The sequence below is a fragment of the Mus musculus genome, chromosome 12 (genome assembly GCF_000001635.26).
Source record: "Mus musculus strain C57BL/6J chromosome 12, GRCm38.p6 C57BL/6J".
NCBI lineage: Eukaryota > Metazoa > Chordata > Mammalia > Rodentia > Muridae > Mus > Mus musculus.
Genome location: NC_000078.6, coordinates 114,477,305 through 114,497,555, shown reverse-complemented (window position 1 = coordinate 114,497,555; position 20,251 = coordinate 114,477,305). Strand labels below are relative to the sequence as shown.

Sequence of the window (20,251 nt, the reverse complement as noted above, 5' to 3'; positions counted from 1 at the left end):
TGTTCCTCTTTCTCCACATTCTTGCCAGCACCTGCTGTCACCTGAAAATTTTGATCTTAGCCATTTTGACTGGTGTGAGGTGGAATCTCAGGGTTGTTTTGATTTGCATTTCCCTGATAATTAAGGATGTTGAACATTTTTTTCAGGTGCTTCTCAGCCATTCAGTATTCCTCAGGTGAGAATTCTTTGTTTAGCTCTGTACCCTATTTTTAATGGGGTTATTTGATTTTCTGGAGTCCATCTTCTTGAGTTCTTTATATATATTGAATATTAGTACCCTATCTGATTTAGAATTGGTAAAGATACTTTCCCGATCTGTTGGTTGCCCTTTTTGTCTTATTGACAGTGTCTTTTGCCTTATAAAAGCTTTGCAGTTTTATGAGGTCCCATTTGTCGATTCTTGAACTTACAGCACAAGCCATTGCTGTTTTGTTCAGGAATTTTTCTCCCTGTGCCCATATCTTTGAGGCTTTCCCCAATATGCACTCACTGATAAGTTGGTATTAGCCCAGAAACTTAGAATACCCAAGATACAATTTGAAAAACACACGAAACTCAAGAAGAAGGAAGACCAAAGTGTGGATACTCCATCCCTCCTTAAAATGGGGAACTAAATACCTATGGAAGGAGTTACAGAGATAAAGTTTGGAGCAGAGATACAATGAACGACCATCCAAAGACTACCACACCCGGGCATCCATACCATAATCAGCCACCAAACACAGGCATTATTTCATATGCCAGCAAGATTTTGCCGACATGACCCTGATATAACTGTCTCTTGTGAGGCTATGCCAGTGCCTTGGAAATACAGAAGTACATGATCACAGTCATCTATTGGATGTAACATTGGGCCCCCAATGGAGGAGCTAGTGAAAGTACCCAAGGAGATGAAGGGGTCTGTAACCCTATAGGAGGAACAGCAATATGAACTAACCAGTACCCCTTGAGCTCTTGTCTCTAGCTGCATATGTAGCAGAAGATGGACTAGTTGGCCATCATCAGGAGGAGATGCCCTCGCTCTTTCAAAGATTATATGCCCCAGTACAGGGGAATGACAGGGCTAGTAAGCAGCAGTGGTTGGGTTGGGAAGCAGGGAAACGGGAGGGTATAGGGAATTTTCGGGTTAGCATTTGAAATGTAAATGAAGAAAATTTCTAATAAAAACTGTTTAAATAAACAAATGGGTTCATGTGTAGTCATAAATGGGAGTGTGGGACAGTTTCTTGATCAATATCCTCTCTGCTTACAGGTGTGCATTGTGAGGTACAGCTTGTTGGGTCTGGTGAAGGATTGGTGCAGCCTAAAGGGTCACTTGTATTCAGCCTCTGGATTCATCTTCAATACATACACCTTGGAGTGGGTGTGTCAGACTCCAAGAAAGGGTCTGGAATGGGTTGCATGCATAAGAACAAAAAGTAATAATTATGCCACATATACTGATTCAGTGAAAGACAGATTCACCATCTCCAGAGATGATTCTCAAAGCATGGTCAACCTGCAAATGAACAATTTGAAAACTGAGGACATAGACCTGTATTAATTACAAGAGATATAGGGGGAAGTCTTCAATGTGTGCCTAGACAAAAACCTCCAGTTCAGGTATCCATGACCAGCAGGAGGCGCTCAGTACACACAGAACCTAGGTCAGTCCTTAAGTAGATGCAGACATCATTGATATTTTACTCTTCTATCTGTGCTCTTTCTCTATCTGATGTCTTTTTTGGGGTGGGAGGGTGGGTATAATCTTTACAACTGTAGAATGTAGGAATTGATCATGTCGTGAAAAATAATGTTTGGGATTCACTGTTTTGAGTAATGTATGTCAGTGATTCCTTCTGTGAATTAAATGGTAAAAGGTATTAGAAATCCTGGTTGGGATTTCAAATTTCTACAACAGTTCCTGGTGATGACATCCTGGATACTTAGGCCACCTTCATCAGTTCCCAGAATACTGGAACTCACGTGAGATCAGCTGAAACAAAGGTCATTCTTGTAATTAAGGCATGGGATTCCTTAAATCTGGTGAGATGTTCTGACTGTAATTATCATATTCATTCTAGTGCTTAGATGCACTTCCACAATATCTGGTAAAAGTTCAGATCCAATGTTGGTTTTTTTGTTTGTTTGTTTGTTTGTTTTTGTTTTGTTTGTTTGTCTGTTTGTTTTTGTTTTGTTTTGTTTTGTTTTTTGTTTTTTGGTTGTTTTTTTTTAGAATTTCAGCTTACCATGGAGATTTCTGAGATTAATGGCAATTTCTCATAAGGGGTTCACTTACTTTTTTCTATCCAGACTCAGCTGTTACTGTTTGGATAACATTTACAACTCATCCTGTATCACCTCTTGCAGCAGATTTTATACGTAATCTAAAGGTGGTTTTGCTAGCTGTTCTATTTTGTACAAGTAATGAATATCTTACTACCCACATCATCAATATATAGCATGCTCTTCTCACATAAGTAAAAATTATACAAACTAATGTCAAGTTCATCATGTGAGAGTAAACCAAGTGGCTTTAGAACTCATGGAATGTGGGCCACCTGTTTGTGCAACCAGGGTGTGTGTGCCTCAGAGAGGCAGAGACCAGAGGTCTATGTTTCCTTCAGACTTCATGTTGTTATGGCACATTCTTCTGCCTGTTGTACTCACAACCTTCACAGCCTTCCTGATCTAAGAATTTTACAGAAATTCTAAGAGGGCATGCACACTCTTGCTGGGACATATCACTGGCACTTAAAATAATAGTTCTTGTTCAATTTCATACATTGCTGCTGGAGCAGATCAATGATTCAATGACCACTAATCTAGTAAAGAACTTAAAATTGTAGATTGCTAGCAATGACTACCATCTTTAGAAAACATTTGGAGAAATAAAATTTTTAGTGAATTTATGTTAACTGTGTATGTGTGTGGTGTTTGTATTTTCAGGAATTAATTTTCTGTTATTAACTTCTATGTATATAGCATCATTACTAATAGGAAAACTTTAATTCCTTGAGGGGTGGTCACTACAAGTGTCATCCTTGGAACTAAACTTGTGAAGAAATGAGAATGAGAACCTGCTGTAGATTATCTTTGTCAGCCTGGGTCAGATTTCTCAGTGTCTGTGTAGAGGCAGTTTATTGTAGATATATTTAAACAGAATAGAATACAGAAAATGGTCTGCAAGCAACAATAACTTCCATATCCATTCCAATTCCACTTGCAAAATGAAACATAAGGTGTGACTATGTGAAAGGAGTTTTTACAAGGTTTTTTTGACCTTTACTGTGAAATTTGTTGCTAAAAAGGTCTACAATCTAATGCGGCCTTTGACCAACCGCATAGCAGTCAGCAGCCCATAAAGTACATGGGACACCTCCACTAAGGAAATATAATAATCTAATGAGGGAACTAGGGTGCAGTCTGCCCATACGTATTTGAAATGGGTCACCAGGTTGCTAACCACCTCCACTCTCAGCCTTCTGTATGGAGTGCTGCTATTTAATTGTTTCTCCTCCATCAAGACAATGTCACTGTGTGATTATTTCTTTTAGTGCTTTTCTGTGAGAACCAGGCCCAAACTCCCTCTCTCTAATTCCTGTGTTAGCATCAACAGTAATATTTCTCAATATCTGTTGCCATGAGACAGTGAAAGGAAAACATCTCAATGAACTAGTCATGTAGAGCCCGAGAAGCAGCTGCAGAGATGGGTGTTTCCTGATTATGCCAAGTTTTTAATCTTCTCAGCTAACCACATAAAAAACCCAGGAGACTATCTCCTATGTCAGTTAATCCTCTTGTTGAAGTACACAGGATCGGACACAAATCATTGTGGTTAGTTCATGAAATCTATATTACTCTCCAGGGAATGCTACAGAAACAAAAATGACTCAATTTTGAGGAACTCTCAGTTACCATGACACTAGTTTATCTCACAGTAGTATGAGTTCCTCAATTGGAATATTAAAACCTGGGTAACTCTAATTCAGCAAGTGAAAGATCAGCATAAGAAAACCTTAAAATCTTTGAAGAAAGAAATTGAAGATATTAGAAAAAGGAAAAATCTCCCATTGGTTGGGTTAAGATAGTAAAAATTGTCATCCTACCCAAAGACATCTACAGATTCAATGCAATCCCCATCAAAATTTCAATACAATTCGCTATAGTTCTTGAAATGACAACACTCAACTTCATGTAGAAAAATAAAACAGAACAATGCAAAAGCCCACCAAACTAGTAAAGATAAAACAATCCTGTTCAATGAAAGAATATGCAGATGCAGTATGTTCCATGATTTCAACCTGTCTGCATTGTTATAGTAAGAAAAACTGCATAGTATTGGCATAAAAACAGACAAGTTGATCAATGGAATAGAATAAAAGACCCACTCATAAATCTACACACATATATACACCTGTTTATTGATGAAGAAGCCAGAAATATACAATGAAAGAAAGAAAATGTCTAAAAATAATGTTGTTATAACTGGATGTCATCCTGCAGAAGAGTGCAAATATATCCATATCTATTAGCTGTACAAATCTTAAGATATTGTTGATCAAAGACCTTAAATTTAAGCCATTTATCTTGAGACTAATAGAAGAGAGAGTAGAGAATAGCTGAGAAATCCTTGGCATAGCAGACAAATTATCAAACAGAACCTCAATAGCACAGGTGCTAAGAACAATAATCAATAAATTGCACCTCATGAAACTAAGAATACTATGGCAAATGACACCATGAATAAGACTAAATGTCAGTTTAAAGAATGAGAAAAGATCTTTAACAACTCCACAGCTGACAGAGGTATGATATCCAAAATATATAAAGAACTCTTGAAACTAGGCATTAACAAACCAAATAATACAATTTAAAAATGGGGTATAGATATAAACAGAATTCTGAACAGAGGAATCTCAAATGTCAGAGGAGCATTTAAAGAAATGTTCTTCATCCTTATCCAATAGGGAAATGCAAATTCAAGTGACACTGAGGTTCCCTCTATTATCTGTCAGAATGACAAACTTCAAAACCACACGTGATAGCTTACGGTAAGGATGTGAAATAAGGAGAGCACTTATCCATAGCTGGAAACTATGGATAGCAAACTTTTTAGCCACTTTATAATAAATTCTGCAGTTTCTCAGAAAATAGGAAATATATATATATATATATATATATATACCTCAAGATCCAGCCATATCATTTCTTAGAACAGAGGCAAAGGAAAATTCATCCTACTAGTTGCTTTATTATTAATAGCAATAAACAGAAAACAGCTTAGATGTCCTCAAACCAATGAATGTATAAAGAAAAAATGTATATATTTATACAACCTAAAATTACTCATCTGTAAAACTAATAAAAAGAACAAATTTTCAAATGGATGGAACTATTAAAAAATCAAACTGGGGAAAATCAGAACCAGAAAAACCAACATGGTATGTACTCACTGGTATGTGTATACTAGCTGTAAAGTAAGAGATAGTTTTGCTATTCTCAAACTGGACACAGAGAGCATAAAAACAAGAAGGGTCCAAGGGGTAACACATTATTGACATAGGAAGGGGAAATAGAGCCAATATTGCCATTGGAGATGGTAAATAGGAGAACCAGTCATTTTGGAGAATGGAGATAGAAATTACTGAATTAGAAAACTTGAATTGAGGAGAATTTCTGGGGGCAAACTTAAGGCAAATGAAATTCCTAAAAATGTGACCCTAGCTAAGACCCCTAGTAAATGGGATATGAGTTTGAACTGGCCATCTTCTGTAACCAGACAAGACTTGCAATGGACAGATGAGGACACCAACTCATTTACACACCCATCAACATACAATTTGTCCTGCTTGCAAAAGTCCTGTGGTAAAGATGGAGGGAAAATCATGAGAGTCCCCAATAAATGAATGGTCTAAACGGAGACCCATGTCATGGAAGGGACTCCACCTCTGACACGGCATAGGAGGCCTGGAGGCAGAAGATGGAAAGATCACAGAACTATGATAGAAGCATACATGATTGGCAAGGAATAAAATAATTCAACAAAAATCAGTGGGTATAAAATACTGGAAGGAAACATTGCTGGAGTCAATAAGCCAAGGATACCACAAGAAAACACACAATATCAACTAACATAAAGTCATACGGACTGAAAAGACTAAAACAAAAAACAAGAAGCCTATAAGAGTCTGTTTTTTTTCTTTTTTTTTCTGTTGACAAGTATATATGCATGTCCCAGGAATTCATTCATGGACACATGTGTGGGTGCATATGAGCCCATGACTCCTTGTGGCCCTGCACACATGTGCTCTGCATCAGGTGTAATCTGATGAAAACAGGAAAGTGCTTGCTGTCTCCTGTCATTACCTTCTTAGAAGTGGAAACTGCTAGATTTGGATAAAACTGTCATCAATGAGGAACCTGACTTTGATAGAGATATATAGTAATATTGACACAACATAAAATCTCTAGTGTATAAGTATTTTTCCCTACATGAACTAGATCCATTTATACTTTAAGCTGAGATCTGTGAACACTGAAGTAACAGGGATGTGTTAGTGCTTAAGCTAGATCATTTAATTGCATTGTAAACCTTAATAAATCTCCGTGCAGGGGAGGTTACAAGCAGAAGGGAGCACAATAGAGCCAAAAATCACCAGTAGAAAGTTGAGGTGGCTTTTCAGGAAGTACAGTTTCCTTGGTGGGGTTGTCTTTCTAAAGTATATTAACTGATTTGCTCCTGCTTGATTGACATGTAATGTCTCCAAACTCAAAATCATAAAGATTCTTTGGTAAATAGTTCACAGATATGTATGTCTTGCTCTTTTTAAGCTTTATTTATTTATTTATTTATTTATTTATTTCCTATATTATTAGATATTTTCTTTATTCACATTTAAAATGTTACCCCCTATTCCTATAAAACTACCCTATCCCATCTGCCCTCCCACTGCTCATTAACCAACCCACTCCCACTTACCTGTCTTGGCATTCCCCTACACTGGAGCATCAAGCATTCACAGGACCAAGAGCATCTCCTCTCATTGAAATTTCACAAGGCCATCCTCTGGTACACATGCACAGAAGCCTTGTATCCATTCAAGTGTATTCTTGGCTTGGTGGTCTACTCCCTGGAAGCTCTAGGGGTACTGGTTGGTTCATATTGTTGTCCCTTATATGGGGTTGCAAAACCATTCAGCTCTTTGGGTCCTTTCTCTAGCTCCTCACTGGGGACTCTGTGCTCAGTTCAATGGATGGATGTGAACATCCATTTCTGTATTTGTCAGGCACTGACGGATCCTCTTGGGAGATTGCTATATCAGCCTCCTGTCAGCATGAACTCTTGGCATCCACAACAGTGTCTGGGTTTAGAAATTGTATCTGTAATTGATTCCCAGGTGGGGCAGTAACTGGATGGCCCTTCCTTCAGTTTCTGCTCCACACTTTGTTTCTGTATCTCCTCCCATGGGTATTGTCATACCCCTTCTAAGAGGGACCGAAGTATCTACACTTTGGTCTTCCTTCTAATTCAGCTTCATATGGTCCATGAGTTGTATCTTGGGTATTCCTAACATCTGGGCAAATATCCACTTATCAGTGAGTGCATATCATGTGGGGTTAACTCCCTCTGGATGATATTTTCTAGCTCCATACATTTGCCTAATAAGTTTATGAAGTCATTGTCTTTTTAATACCTGAGTAGTGCTCCATTTGGGTACATGTACCAAAATTTTGGTATCCATTCCTCTGTTCAAGTACATCCGGGTTCTTTCCAGCTTCTGGCTATTATATGTAAGGCTGCTATGAAAATAGTGGAGTATGTGTTCTTTTGGGGCATCTTTTGGGTGTATACCAAGGAAGGATATACCTGAGTCCTCAGGTAATACTATGTCCAATTTTCTGAGGAAGTGCCAAATTGATATCCAGAGTGGTTGTAGCAACTTGCAATCCCATTGATAATGGAGGAGTGTTCCTCTTTCTCCATATATTTGCCTGCTTTTGCTGCCACATGATTATATTTTTTTATATTATCCATTCTGACTGATATGAGGTTCAATCTCAGTGTTGTTTTGATTTGAATTTCCCTGATGACTAAGCAAGTTGAAGATTTCTTTACGTGCTTCTCGGGCATTTGATATTCCTCCATTGGCAATTCTTTATTTAGCTTTGTACCCCATTTTTATAAAGGGTACTTGATTCTCTTAAGTCAAACTTCTTGAGCAGTTTATATATATTGGATATTAGCCCTCTATCAGATGTAGGGTGAGGAAAGATCTTTTCCCAATATGTTGGTCCCTCTTTTGTCCTATTGACTGTATCCTTTGCCTTATAGAAGCTTTGTTCTTTTATATGGTCCCTTTTGTCAATTCTTAATCTCAAAGCATATGCCATTGCTTTTCAGTACAGGAAATTTTGCCCTGTACCCATGTGTTTGAGGCTCTTCCCCACTTTCTCCTCTCTTAGTTTCAATGTATCTGGATTTATGTGGAGGTCCTTGATGCATTTGAACTTCAGCTTTGTATAAGGAGATAAGATTTGATCATGGATTGATTTTCATTCTTCTGCATGCTGACCACCTGTTGAACCAGCAGGATATGTTGAAAATGCTGTCTTTTTTCCATTTGATGGTTTTAGCTCCTTCATTCCTTTCCCTAAGTCTTCCACGTGGGTCCTCATGTTCAATGCAATGATTGACTGTGAGTATCTACACCTATACTTGTCAGGCTATGGTAAAGCCTTTCAGGAGATTGTTATATCAGGCTCTTTTAGCAAACACTGCTTGCCATCCATAGTTTTGTCTGGGTTTGGTGTCATTTATCTTCATGTATATTGTAATTATATTCCTCATCATGTGACTGAGGAGAAATTGGACAATAGAATTTCTTGGAATTTAGCTTTAGACTTTTAGCTAAGGACATTGGTTGCAGTAATCAGAGAAACCAACCTTCAACTAATCAGCAAATTCTCCCCGCCTTCTAGGTTATCTAGTGCAGGCAAGTGTTATATAGCTTCAAGGAAGAGGAATGACATCAGTGAATTCATGCAGGACCAGAGATTGCCCTCTAAACTATCAGCCTTCAAGTAAGATGATTTCCCTAGTGTCTGATTGTTACATAGTGACCAATTACTTCCTAATTCAAATCCATGTGAAATATAGAAATAACAATTTTACATATATTTAGAATTTTCCCACAAATGTATTTTGTAAATGGAACCTATTTCTAACATAACTTCTACCCATCCTTTTGTTGCCCCACATATTCTCTAACTATTCAACTAAAAATTTTCACTGACACATTATCATGTATTTTCATACATAATTGCATGTAACTATGCATTCTATGAGCTAATACTGATAGTATCATCAATTATGTATGTCCTTGAGAGGGTCTCATTTAATATAGATAGTTCTAACTTCATACAGTTTCATAAATGTTGAAATCCCCTTTTCACAAACATGAAATAGTTTATTTCCAAAATTTAGTTATTGAGGATACTGCTACAATAACCATTGATGTGTAAATATTTCTGAAGTATTTTATGATTTGGTCATTTGAGTGAGTTTTACAGTTTTTACTCTGTTGGAAATGCATAGATCAATAGCATGCATCTTAAAGAGGATTCTAAATTCGCATCAATTTCATAATAATCACAAACTCCATCTGTAAATCAATCTGTTCACATTGTCCCATTGAGGATGGACAATATCAGGCCAGAAATGTCTGGAGTTCACTCTCTGGTGTTATATGCACAGTTCTGCACAGGGCTCAAGGAAGGTGTATGGGGTACATATTGAGTTTTAGTAACCTCAGCACCCTGGTGCCCCACTCTTGACCTTCTCCTTCCTTCTTCTCCAGCTGGAATAGATTCTTATCTAAGAAGTATCTTGCTCATGAATATTCAAATTACTTGAGTCTAATGACAATAAATACAAGGCTGTGAACACCCGGGAAAAAAAATACGATCAGTGTCCTCTCCACAGACAAAGAAAACTCTGACTCAACATGGAAAGGCACTGGATCTTTCTCTTCCTGTTGTCAGTAACTTCAGGTAAGGGGATCACCAGTTCAAAATCTGAAGAGGAAACAGAATCTGAGGTGACAGTGATACCTACTATGCCTTTCTGTCCACAGGTGTCCACTCCCAGGTCCAGCTGCAGCAGTCTGGGGCTGAACTGGCAAGACCTGGTGCCTCAGTGAAGATGTCCTGCAAGGCTTCTGGCTACACCTTTACTAGCTACACGATGCACTGGGTAAAACAGAGGCCTGGACAGGGTCTGGAATGGATTGGATACATTAATCCTAGCAGTGGTTATACTAAGTACAATCAGAAGTTCAAGGACAAGGCCACATTGACTGCAGACAAATCCTCCAGCACAGCCTACATGCAACTGAGCAGCCTGACATCTGAGGACTCTGCAGTCTATTACTGTGCAAGACACAGTGGTGCAACCACATCCCGACTGTGTCAGAAACCCTAGCAGAGCAGGAAGCTTCCCTGGGACTGAGAATACAGAAAAGATTAACCTGTAGGCTTGATGAAAAATAATCATTTTGGGCACTAATTTTTATGCATACTCCTTACACTCTTACAGCGCATTTTTCAACTACGTAAATTAACATCTAAGAAAAAGGTGGTCGTGATTTAAGATCAGCCTGCCATGCACAATACCTTATTAATCTTTTTACTACATCTATTGGTATGTTTCTTCTTCAACAAAACAATCAAAAGGGGAAATCCATGATGGTGTGCAATAACAAATATCTCTGGATTATGAGAGACTAGCACATCTGTTGAAAGAGGTGTGGATAAAGTATAAAACAAATTTTGCCAGGGAGCAGTGTTGTTCAATGGCAGGGTGTGGAATAAGAGAGAATACAGGAGCAGCAAAATGAAGGAAGGATCAGACACTGGACATCATTCACTTCAAGATAGGTAGGACAGAGAGGACGCATATCGGAGCAGGGCTTTTCCTACTCTGTCTACTGTTGTCTCTTACAAGCTTGATTTACACATAAAATCATTTCCTCAGAAATTTTATGCATCAATTACTGTCTGCAAAATATATTTCCTTCTAAAGATTTCCTTGATTATATAAGAATATTGAAAGTGGAACAAAGAAAGCAAAAAACAAGTTTATAAGAACTAAAAGTTGAAATTATAATAAAATAAATTTTCTTTAAATTCAGTATCTTCTTCCTAAAGTTTTTGTCATAATGCCTTGCAGGTATAATAATGTTAGACAGGATGACCCTATTTGAATTTGATTTTCTTTCAGTGTGGCATAAGTTTCATAGGTCAAAATTATTTCCTGCTGCCTACTATATCAAACTTGACTTTCCTCAAAGTTCAACCTGTAATCCCTACTAAATTCTTCCTTTCTTTTTCCTATATTTCATTTATATATGGCATAAGACCACTGTCCTTTTTCTTTGATTCTTAGAATATTGTTCAGTCACTTGGCTTAAGCAAAGGCAGTCTATCAGTAAAGTTCTGGTATGACAAGTTTGTTCAGAAGGGGGCACAGTTTACCAGGGCCAGGATGAGTTCCTCGTGGTGTCTCTGTCTTGAACCCTTGCTTCAAAACAATTCCTATTTATATTCCAAACCTATAAAGAACAAAATAATATTATGTTTCCAGAAAACCACTTATTTTGCCTTCAGGAAGGCAACAAACCTTGTCGTAAACTTGTATGGTCATAATCTCTTCCTATACATACAAGTTCCTTGTTTCTACAGTTAAACATTAAAAACCCATACATTCAATTACATTTTATCAGATTCCAAAATTTCTCTAAGTTTTTCTTCTTTAATAACTTTTCTCAAATCCTTTTTCTCATGTTTACTAACAACAGCCATTAGTGATCTCAATATTTATTTAAATATTTGGGGTGTCCATCTTCAGCCTATAATCTGAGAATATGTAATATAGTAGATTTTTCTGTGAAGCAGTAATAATGATGGATTGGCCAACTTTGCCTTGGAAAGTTGGAAATTTGTCTTTCTGGTCCACAGTTTGAATAGTGTGTTGTTAACATTAATGGAAGACCTCTTTTATTTAATTTTGACTCTTTCTTGTCCTTGTTGCTGTTTGTTTGTTTTGAGCTTTTGTTGTTGTTTTCTTTTTTCTCTACAGGATACCATTGACATATTTGAAACAAAGTCTGTGTAGAGGTTCTTCCTTACCTGTGATCTTGTTTGAAATAGAATGGGGATCCTGCCAAGAGCTGATATGTCTCACTACAATGAATAGAGTTTTTTTTAAAACATCTTAAATGATATATTCTGTAAGCCTCTGAAGAATTTGAAGTCCATCTATTTTCCAAACTATATCAAAACAGAACAGACAAATGTTGCTTATTTCTAGCTCATTACTGTTTAACATTGGAAACACATACATGAGGCAAAATAAGCTTATTTCTGTAATTACTAAACTAGTACCTATCAAGATTACAAGTTTGATTTTTATAGGTTTGTGGTTAATAATTTGAATTCCTAATTTTCCTAACCAGTTTTTAATAGTAGTTTTCAAAGTTTAAATCATTACATTTTATTGGTTATTTAAGCATTTATGTTTCAAATATTATTCCAGTTCCCAATTTCCTGTCCACAAACCCTCTATGCCTACCTCATTCCCCCTGCTTCTACACCGTTCTACAACACCCCCCCACACACACACTCTTGCATATGCAGTCTAGCATTCCATTAAGCTGCATCATCCAGACACAATAACACCAAGGGCTGCTCCCCTCCCATTGATGCCACATAAGGCAATCATCTGCTACATATCCAGTGGGACCATAGGTCCCTCCATGAGTACTCCTTGGTTGATGGTTTAGTGGTGGGATCCTTTGAGGAATCTGGCTTTTTATACTGTTGTTCTTCTTATGGTGTTACAAACACCCTCAGGTCCCATTTATTGGGGTCACCATGCTCATTCTAATAATTGGCTGTGTATATCTGCATTTGTATTAGTTAGTGTCTGGTACAGCCTCTCAGGTGAAAGATATACCAAATCCTGTCAGCAAGCATTTCTTTTTATCAGCAAGTGTATCTGAGTTTGGTGTCTGTATATGTAATGAATCCCTAAGTGGTGTAGTCTCTGTATGGCCTTTCTTTTAGTCTCTGCTCCACTCTGTGTTCCTGCATTTCTTTTTGACAGAAGCTATTCTGGATTAGTGTTTTTGAGATGGGTGGGTGGCCCAATCCTTCAACTGGGGTCCTGCCTATTCACTGAATAAAGTCTTTTAATTTTCTCTCTAGTCTTTGTTGGGTATTTCAGGGAATGCCATCTCTGTTGAGTCCTAGGAACCATTTGGCTCCATGGCATTTGGTACTTTCTAGTGGCTACACAAGTTTCCCACTCATCTACTGTTACAAACCTCCATTCAAATTCCTAACCCTTTGTACTTCTCCTGTATCCTCCCACACCTGATCCTTCATTCCTTTTCCCTCTGCCTCCTCTTTCCCTCCCAGATTCTTCCCCTGCTCCACCTTCTATGATTATTTTATTCCTCCTTCTGTGTAGGACTGAAGCCTCCATATTGTGGTCTTCCTTCTTCTTCTGTTCTTGTGTTTCAAAATGTATGTAAATTTTATTGTTGGTATTCCAAGTTTTTGTTGTTGTTGTTGTTGTTGTTGTTGTTGTTGTTGTTGTTGTTAATATCCACTTATCAGTGAACCCATAGCGTGGGTATTATTTTATGACTGGTTTACCTCACTCAGGATGACACTTTCTATTTCCCTCCATTGGCCTAGGAATTTCATGAAGTCGTTTGTTTTAAATAGTTGAGTAGTATTCTACTGAGTAAATGTACGATATTTTCTGTATCTTTTCTTCTGTTGAGGCACATCTGGGTTCTTTCTAGCTTCTGGCTATTATAAATTATAAAGCTGATATGAACATAGTGGATTGTGTGTCCTTGTTGAAACATCTTTTGGCCACATGACCAGGAGGGATAGAGCTGTGTCCTCAGGTAGAATTATTTCCAATACTCTGAGAAGCAGCCAGATGATTCCAGCATGGTTGTACCAGCTTGCAATCCCACCAGCAGTGGAGAAGCATTCCTCTTTCTCCACATCCTTGCCAGCATCTGCTGTCACCTGAGTTTTGATCTCTGTCATTCTGACTGGTATAAGGCAGAATCTCAGGCTTGTTTGGGTTTGCATTTCCCTGATGACCAAAGATGTTATACATTTCTTTAGGTGCTTTTCAGCCATTTGAGATTACTCAGTTTAGAATTGTTTGTTTACTGCTACCTGATTTTTTAATTGGGTTATTTGGTTTTCTGGAGTCTAATTTATTGAGTTCCTTATATATTCTGGATATTAGCTCTGTATTGGATTTAGGGTTGTTAAAGATATTTTCCCAATCTTTTGCTTGCTGTGTCTTCCTATTGACACTGTCCTTTGCTTTACAGAAGTTTTGCAAATTGTATGAGGTCACATTTATCTATTGCTGATCTTAGAGCATAAGGCATTGGTGTTCTTTTCAGGAATTTTCCCCCTGTGCTCCTGTGTTCAAGGCTCTCCCATACTTTCTCTTCTATTAGTTTTAGTGTGTGTGTGGTTTTATGTGGAATTTCTTGATCAACTTTTGATTGAGCTTTGTATGAGGAGATAAGAATGGATCGATTTACAATCTTTTATATGATGACTGGCAGATGAGCCAGCAACATTTGTTAAATGCAGTCCTTTTTCCACTGGAAACTTTTGGCCTCTTTATCAAAGGAATTTATTTGCAGGCCATAGGGTAAAAAACCCTTGAATTGAACTACAAATTCTCTATTTTCACAAGGTTTTCTGGAATAGGTAGGTATTGTGAAGGGTGCAGGGAGATAAAAGGCATCAGCAATACTGTGTAGTGCCTGACTTTGAAGCCTACAATATCAGCCTTCAGGTTAGATGTATCCACTAGTGCCTGGCATTTTGTAGTGTCCAATTTCTGTGTAATTCGATTTGTATTCCACTATTTAGAAAAAATTTAATACCAAATAATCACGGTCACATGCCCAAGGCTAGAAATGACACAGGCTCTAGTAGAATGTGGTAGTATTGGTAAAGTTCAAGATGGCAAACTGCCTTATAAAAATACTTACATTTATATGAGAGAATAGCGCTACTCTCAGCCTTGATTAAGAAGTTTCTCTCTGCAGGGTGTAAGGAACAATGTAGATATTCATGACTGCTAAATGTTGTGAGAACGATTATAGAGGACTCAGCAACAGATGAGTCAATAATATTAACTTTACATTATATTTCTGTAGATATACTAACATTTTATTGTGAGGCCAAATCTTACAAGTTCAGACTCCATTTTAGACAACCTTACCTTAGCTTAAACTCAGGTAAACTAAGACTGTTACCTAGCATTAGTCTCCTTGTTGTCCTCCAAAAAAAATCCCTGAGTCAGCTCCAGTCTCTAGGTTAATCCCCACCAAGACCAACATTTCTACATTAAATGCTCAACAGGACCAATGTCTCCATGTAATTCCCCAACAATTATGCACTCTAGGTAACAAGCTCAACCTCTGCTTAATGTTCAGCAATGGAGAAGAAAGCAGGTATGGGGCTCTACAATTCCTTCTGTGAAAAAGAGGAAGAGGCAGAGATGACAATGCCACCCTCTCTGCCTTTCTTTCTACATGTGTCTACTCCAAGGTCCAGCTGCAGCAGTCTGGAACTGAGTTTGGGAGGTCTGGAGCCTCAGAGAAGTAGTCCTGCAAGTCTTCTGGTTACAAATTCACCAACTATTATATGCACCGGATAGGGCAGAATCGTGGAAATAGCCTAGACTAGATTGGATATATTTATCGTGGAATTGGCCATCCTGGCTATGCCCACAACTTCAGGGATAAGACCACACTGACTTCAGACAAATCCTCTAGCACAGCCTACATGGAATTTCACATCCATTACTCCAGGAATCTTCTTGGGGTATCTCCCCATGACGTAACTCAAACAGTATAATTGATGCAGATTAAACAGAGACAGCTGACAAACTGAATGGCCAGAATAATGGGTTATAGATTCAACATCTCTTTTTATTATACTATATACTTATAGTATAATATTTCATGTTATACTATATATATATTAATTTAGTGGTCTTTGAAAATGTAGTTTAAAAACAGAAGTTCATAAGTGTATACATCTGGGAGAATAGAAAATAATAAGACAAAGTGGCTAGGATACATTTGTCTGGTTTATAGTGTAGGTGATAAAATGTATAATAAAAGAAATTTGGTAGTAGTATTTGCTATTCTTAAAAATACTGCTTCCAATATTTTCTGTTTGCCTGGAGTGCTTTTAAACAAGTATTGTCAGAGTGAAAATAAGTGGTCATAGCAAACAAACATGGTCAGAGTAAAAGCATGCTGTGATATCGAGGTCATTGATGAAATGTGACTGATTTGGAGGTTACATTCCTTAGAGTCTTTAAATTCAAATTTAGGTCTCATTAAAAAAAAGAATATTCCATTCTATTTGTAACATCTAATTGTGACTGAACTTGGACATATAAATACAAGCCAGATATATTCTGTACCACTTGGACAATTGTTAGTCTTTCTTTGTTCTGTGAAACTTGTATGAATAAAAATGCACCAGGTTGCTAGTGCTTTGTTAACAGCAACTCAGTTGCAAATTTACCTTGACATTCAAATCTGGCTCCCTCCTTCCCATCCCTATAGGTATTTTAAGCAAGACCTAGTGATTTTTTGATATTTGTTATTGTGCTCCACTGTCTAATTTTTGAAAATTTCAATATTCTCACTTTGAGTTCATTTGAATGGGGGGTTTTATTCTTGTTAATACTCTCTCTCAAAAAAAAAAACTCCTTGTTTCATTGACTCTTTTCGTTATTCTCTTTGTTTTTGTTTTATTGATTGCAGCCCTGAAGTTTGATTATTTCCTGCCATCTACTTCTTTTGGATGCTTGTGCTCCATTTTGTTCTAGAGATTTCAGATGTGCTCTAAATTAGATGCTATATGATCTCATTAATTTCTCCAGGAAGGCATCCACAGATGAGACTTTCCTCTTAGCATTCTTTACATTGAGTCCCATAAGTTTCAGTATGTTTTTCATTCAATGAATTGGTTTCTTATAAGTCTTTCATATTTTTATTTCCCCCTTGAATCATGTTTTATCCAGTAGAGAGTTTTTCAGTTTCCTTGAGTTTGTAGGCTTTGTGTTATTTCTTTTGTTAATCTTTTTGCTTGTTTTTTTGTTGTTGTTGTTGTTGTTTTGTTTGTTCTTGAAGTCCAGCTTTAATCCACAGTGTTCTGATATGATACAAATGGCTATTGAGGCTTTCTGTTATCTGTTGAGACTTGCTTTGTAGTCAAGTATATGGCCAATTTTGGAGAATATTCCATGAGGTGCCAAGAGAAAGTTATACTCTTTTGTGTTAAGATGAAATTTTCTGTACATACTTATGAGGTTCATTTGAGTCATGAGGTGCCAGGAGAAAGGTATATTATTGTGTGTTTGTGTGAAATGCTATGTAGACATCTATTATGTCCACTTGAGCTTTAATGACTGAACTCCATTACATCCCTGCTTCATTTCTGAATGAAATGTCAGTTGGTGAGAGTGAGGTTGGTGAAGACTCTCACTACATTTTGTGGGGTTTAATGTGTTAAGTTTTAGTAGCATTTCTTTCACGAATATGAGTGCTCTTACATTTGGGAAATCTATGTTCAGAAATGAAATGAAATATCTTGTTTCCTCAATCTATGGAGATTGACATTTTGCAGGGTATAACAGTCTAGGATGGCATCTGTTATCTTTCGAAGTGATAATGCCTATAAAATTTCAAAACTAATTAATGTTAAAAAAGGACAAATACAAATTAAGGCTGTAGAAATATTATTCCAAACACATAATGAAAAAAAAATATTTTAATGAAATCATGGTAATGTTATTGTATTTCTCTCAGTTGTGCCATTTATTGCTGTCCCAAAGGCTCACACAGCAGAGCATAAGATATAGCAGGAAGATATGCAAATAGGGCCTTCCTTTGATCATTAAAACCATCACAGCCCTAACCCTGAAATTTAGGCAGAGAACTTTAGCCCTGTCTTCTTTTTTAGTGTTCAGCACTGACAATATGACATTGAACATGCTGTTGGGGCTGAAGTGGGTTTTCTTTGTTGTTTTTTATCAAGGTAATTAGTATGTGCCTGAGTAGTCATAGGGGAGAGTGGCTGTGGACATGTGTGACATTTTCTTGATCAAGATTTTCTCTGTTTGCAGGTGTGCATTGTGAGGTGCAGCTTGTTGAGTCTGGTGGAGGATTGGTGCAGCCTAAAGGGTCATTGAAACTCTCATGTGCAGCCTCTGGATTCAGCTTCAATACCTACGCCATGAACTGGGTCCGCCAGGCTCCAGGAAAGGGTTTGGAATGGGTTGCTCGCATAAGAAGTAAAAGTAATAATTATGCAACATATTATGCCGATTCAGTGAAAGACAGATTCACCATCTCCAGAGATGATTCAGAAAGCATGCTCTATCTGCAAATGAACAACTTGAAAACTGAGGACACAGCCATGTATTACTGTGTGAGACACACAGTGTGGAATCTTCAGTGTGAGCCTAGACACAAACCTCCAGTTCAGGCACCCATGACCAGCAGGGGGTGCTTCGTACACACAGAGACAAGATCAGCTCAGATGAAGATGCAGACATAATTGATATTTTATTGCTATGTCTGGGCTCTTTCTCTATCTGATGTCTTTGGAGCCAGGGGGGTCATCTTTACAAGTAAACTCTGTTTGTTTTTTAAATGTGAGAGATCAAAGAGGTATTGGGGAAGGGCAATCATATTCGTAATATACTGAGTGAACATCTATTTTCAATAAAACATAGAAAATGAGTTCTAAAAATTAATAAATAATAAAATCTGATAATATCTTTTAGTGTAAATCTCACTTATGCCCACGTACACAGACTTTATGTCTCCTGTCTCTGTTTAAGTTGTTGCAGCTATAATAAGAGGCAAGGACTTAAAGGTTTTAAGGGTTTATATATTTAAGGGTTTACATATGTATATAATGTATAATGCTAAGGTGTAGGGAAATAAGTTAAATGTTTGGGTTTTAGCTTGTTTGTGTGTGTATGTGTAGTGTGTGTTTATATATTTAGTAATGATACTTTTTATTAATTTCTATGCACATAGATTAATTACTAATAGAAAAGCTTTTCTTTCTTGAGAAGGAGTCACTACAAGTGTCAGACTGGGAAAAAAACTTTAGGTGGAACTTGGACAATGAGTGAAACAGACTGTGAGGAAACATTGCTGAAGTCAGGAGTCAAAGATACCACAAGAAAACCAACAGTATCAATTTACCTGAGATAACAGGGACTCAAAAGACTAATTTAAGAATCCGGAAGATTCCTTGAGTCTGACCTAAGCCCTCTGCATATATGTTTGTTTGTATTAGATGTTATATATGTTATAGCTTGTTGTGCAATCTGGGTCTGTCTCTGACACATTTGCCTGACACTGGGATCCTCGTACTCCAACTGGTTTGGCTTGGCCCATCCTTAGTATGGGGAGATCTGGCAAGTCTTACTGTAACCTGATATGCTATATGGAGATGATATTGTAGAAGGCTTGCTTTCTTTATGAAAGGAAATTCCAGAAAAGTGTATTTGGGTAGGGAGAAGGGAAGGACTTGGAAGAGAGGATGCTCTGGCAGCTGTGGTCTAGATGTAATATAAGAAAGACTAAAAACCAAAATCTTTAAATAATTCCTAGAATTATCATATTTCATAAAATAAAAATGCAGATCACTTCTGCTACTATTATTGAATAAAATGTACTGAACAGTAAACAGTTGTTTGGGAGCCTTAGGTGCACTGGCAGATTGATTGACATTAGGATGTAGAATAAGCCCAAGGCTTTCAAAATTGCTTGCTTTAACTTGGAGATTGAAATCAAGGGTATATGTAGGAATGAACTTAGATTACTGGGCTAGATTCAGGATGTGCCTCTAGAAATGTATAAAATTAAAGTCTGTATAGTTGAAACAGATTCAGATCCTAGCTTACACATGTGAGAATGTGTTATGTCTTTGAACTAAGGCTCTAAGCCAAGAATAGTCCTACTTAAGGCTGTGGATAAAAAAAATAGTCACATGGAGGCGTTGGAAATCCATTTCTTAAAGGGGACACAGAGATATCAGAAGAAGGAAAGATGGCTTTCTCAAAATTCCTCTACATGAACATGATTAGGAAAATTGTGCATTCTCAGTACCTACTTTTCTT

The 20,251-nt window shown here is 37.3% G+C and overlaps 2 pseudogenes, 2 gene segments (V, D, J or C) and 1 further gene; all 5 read left to right on the top strand.

Annotated features, from left to right (window-relative positions):
- The window catches only part of Igh (immunoglobulin heavy chain complex), a 2,751,187-nt gene that overhangs the window by 1,512,399 nt on the left and 1,218,537 nt on the right, over window positions 1–20,251 (top strand).
- Ighv10-2 (immunoglobulin heavy variable V10-2) lies at window positions 1,256–1,553 on the top strand (annotated as a pseudogene). Its single transcript is given in 1 exon segment — window positions 1,256–1,553. A coding segment is annotated over 1 exon segment (298 nt).
- On the top strand, window positions 10,127–10,420 carry Ighv1-4 (immunoglobulin heavy variable 1-4). The segment is given in 1 exon segment: window positions 10,127–10,420. A coding segment is annotated over 1 exon segment (294 nt).
- On the top strand, window positions 15,640–15,941 carry Ighv1-3 (immunoglobulin heavy variable V1-3; annotated as a pseudogene). Its single transcript is given in 1 exon segment — window positions 15,640–15,941. A coding segment is annotated over 1 exon segment (302 nt).
- Ighv10-1 (immunoglobulin heavy variable 10-1) lies at window positions 18,105–18,549 on the top strand. The segment is given in 2 exon segments: window positions 18,105–18,150; window positions 18,239–18,549. Coding segments are annotated over 2 exon segments (357 nt in total).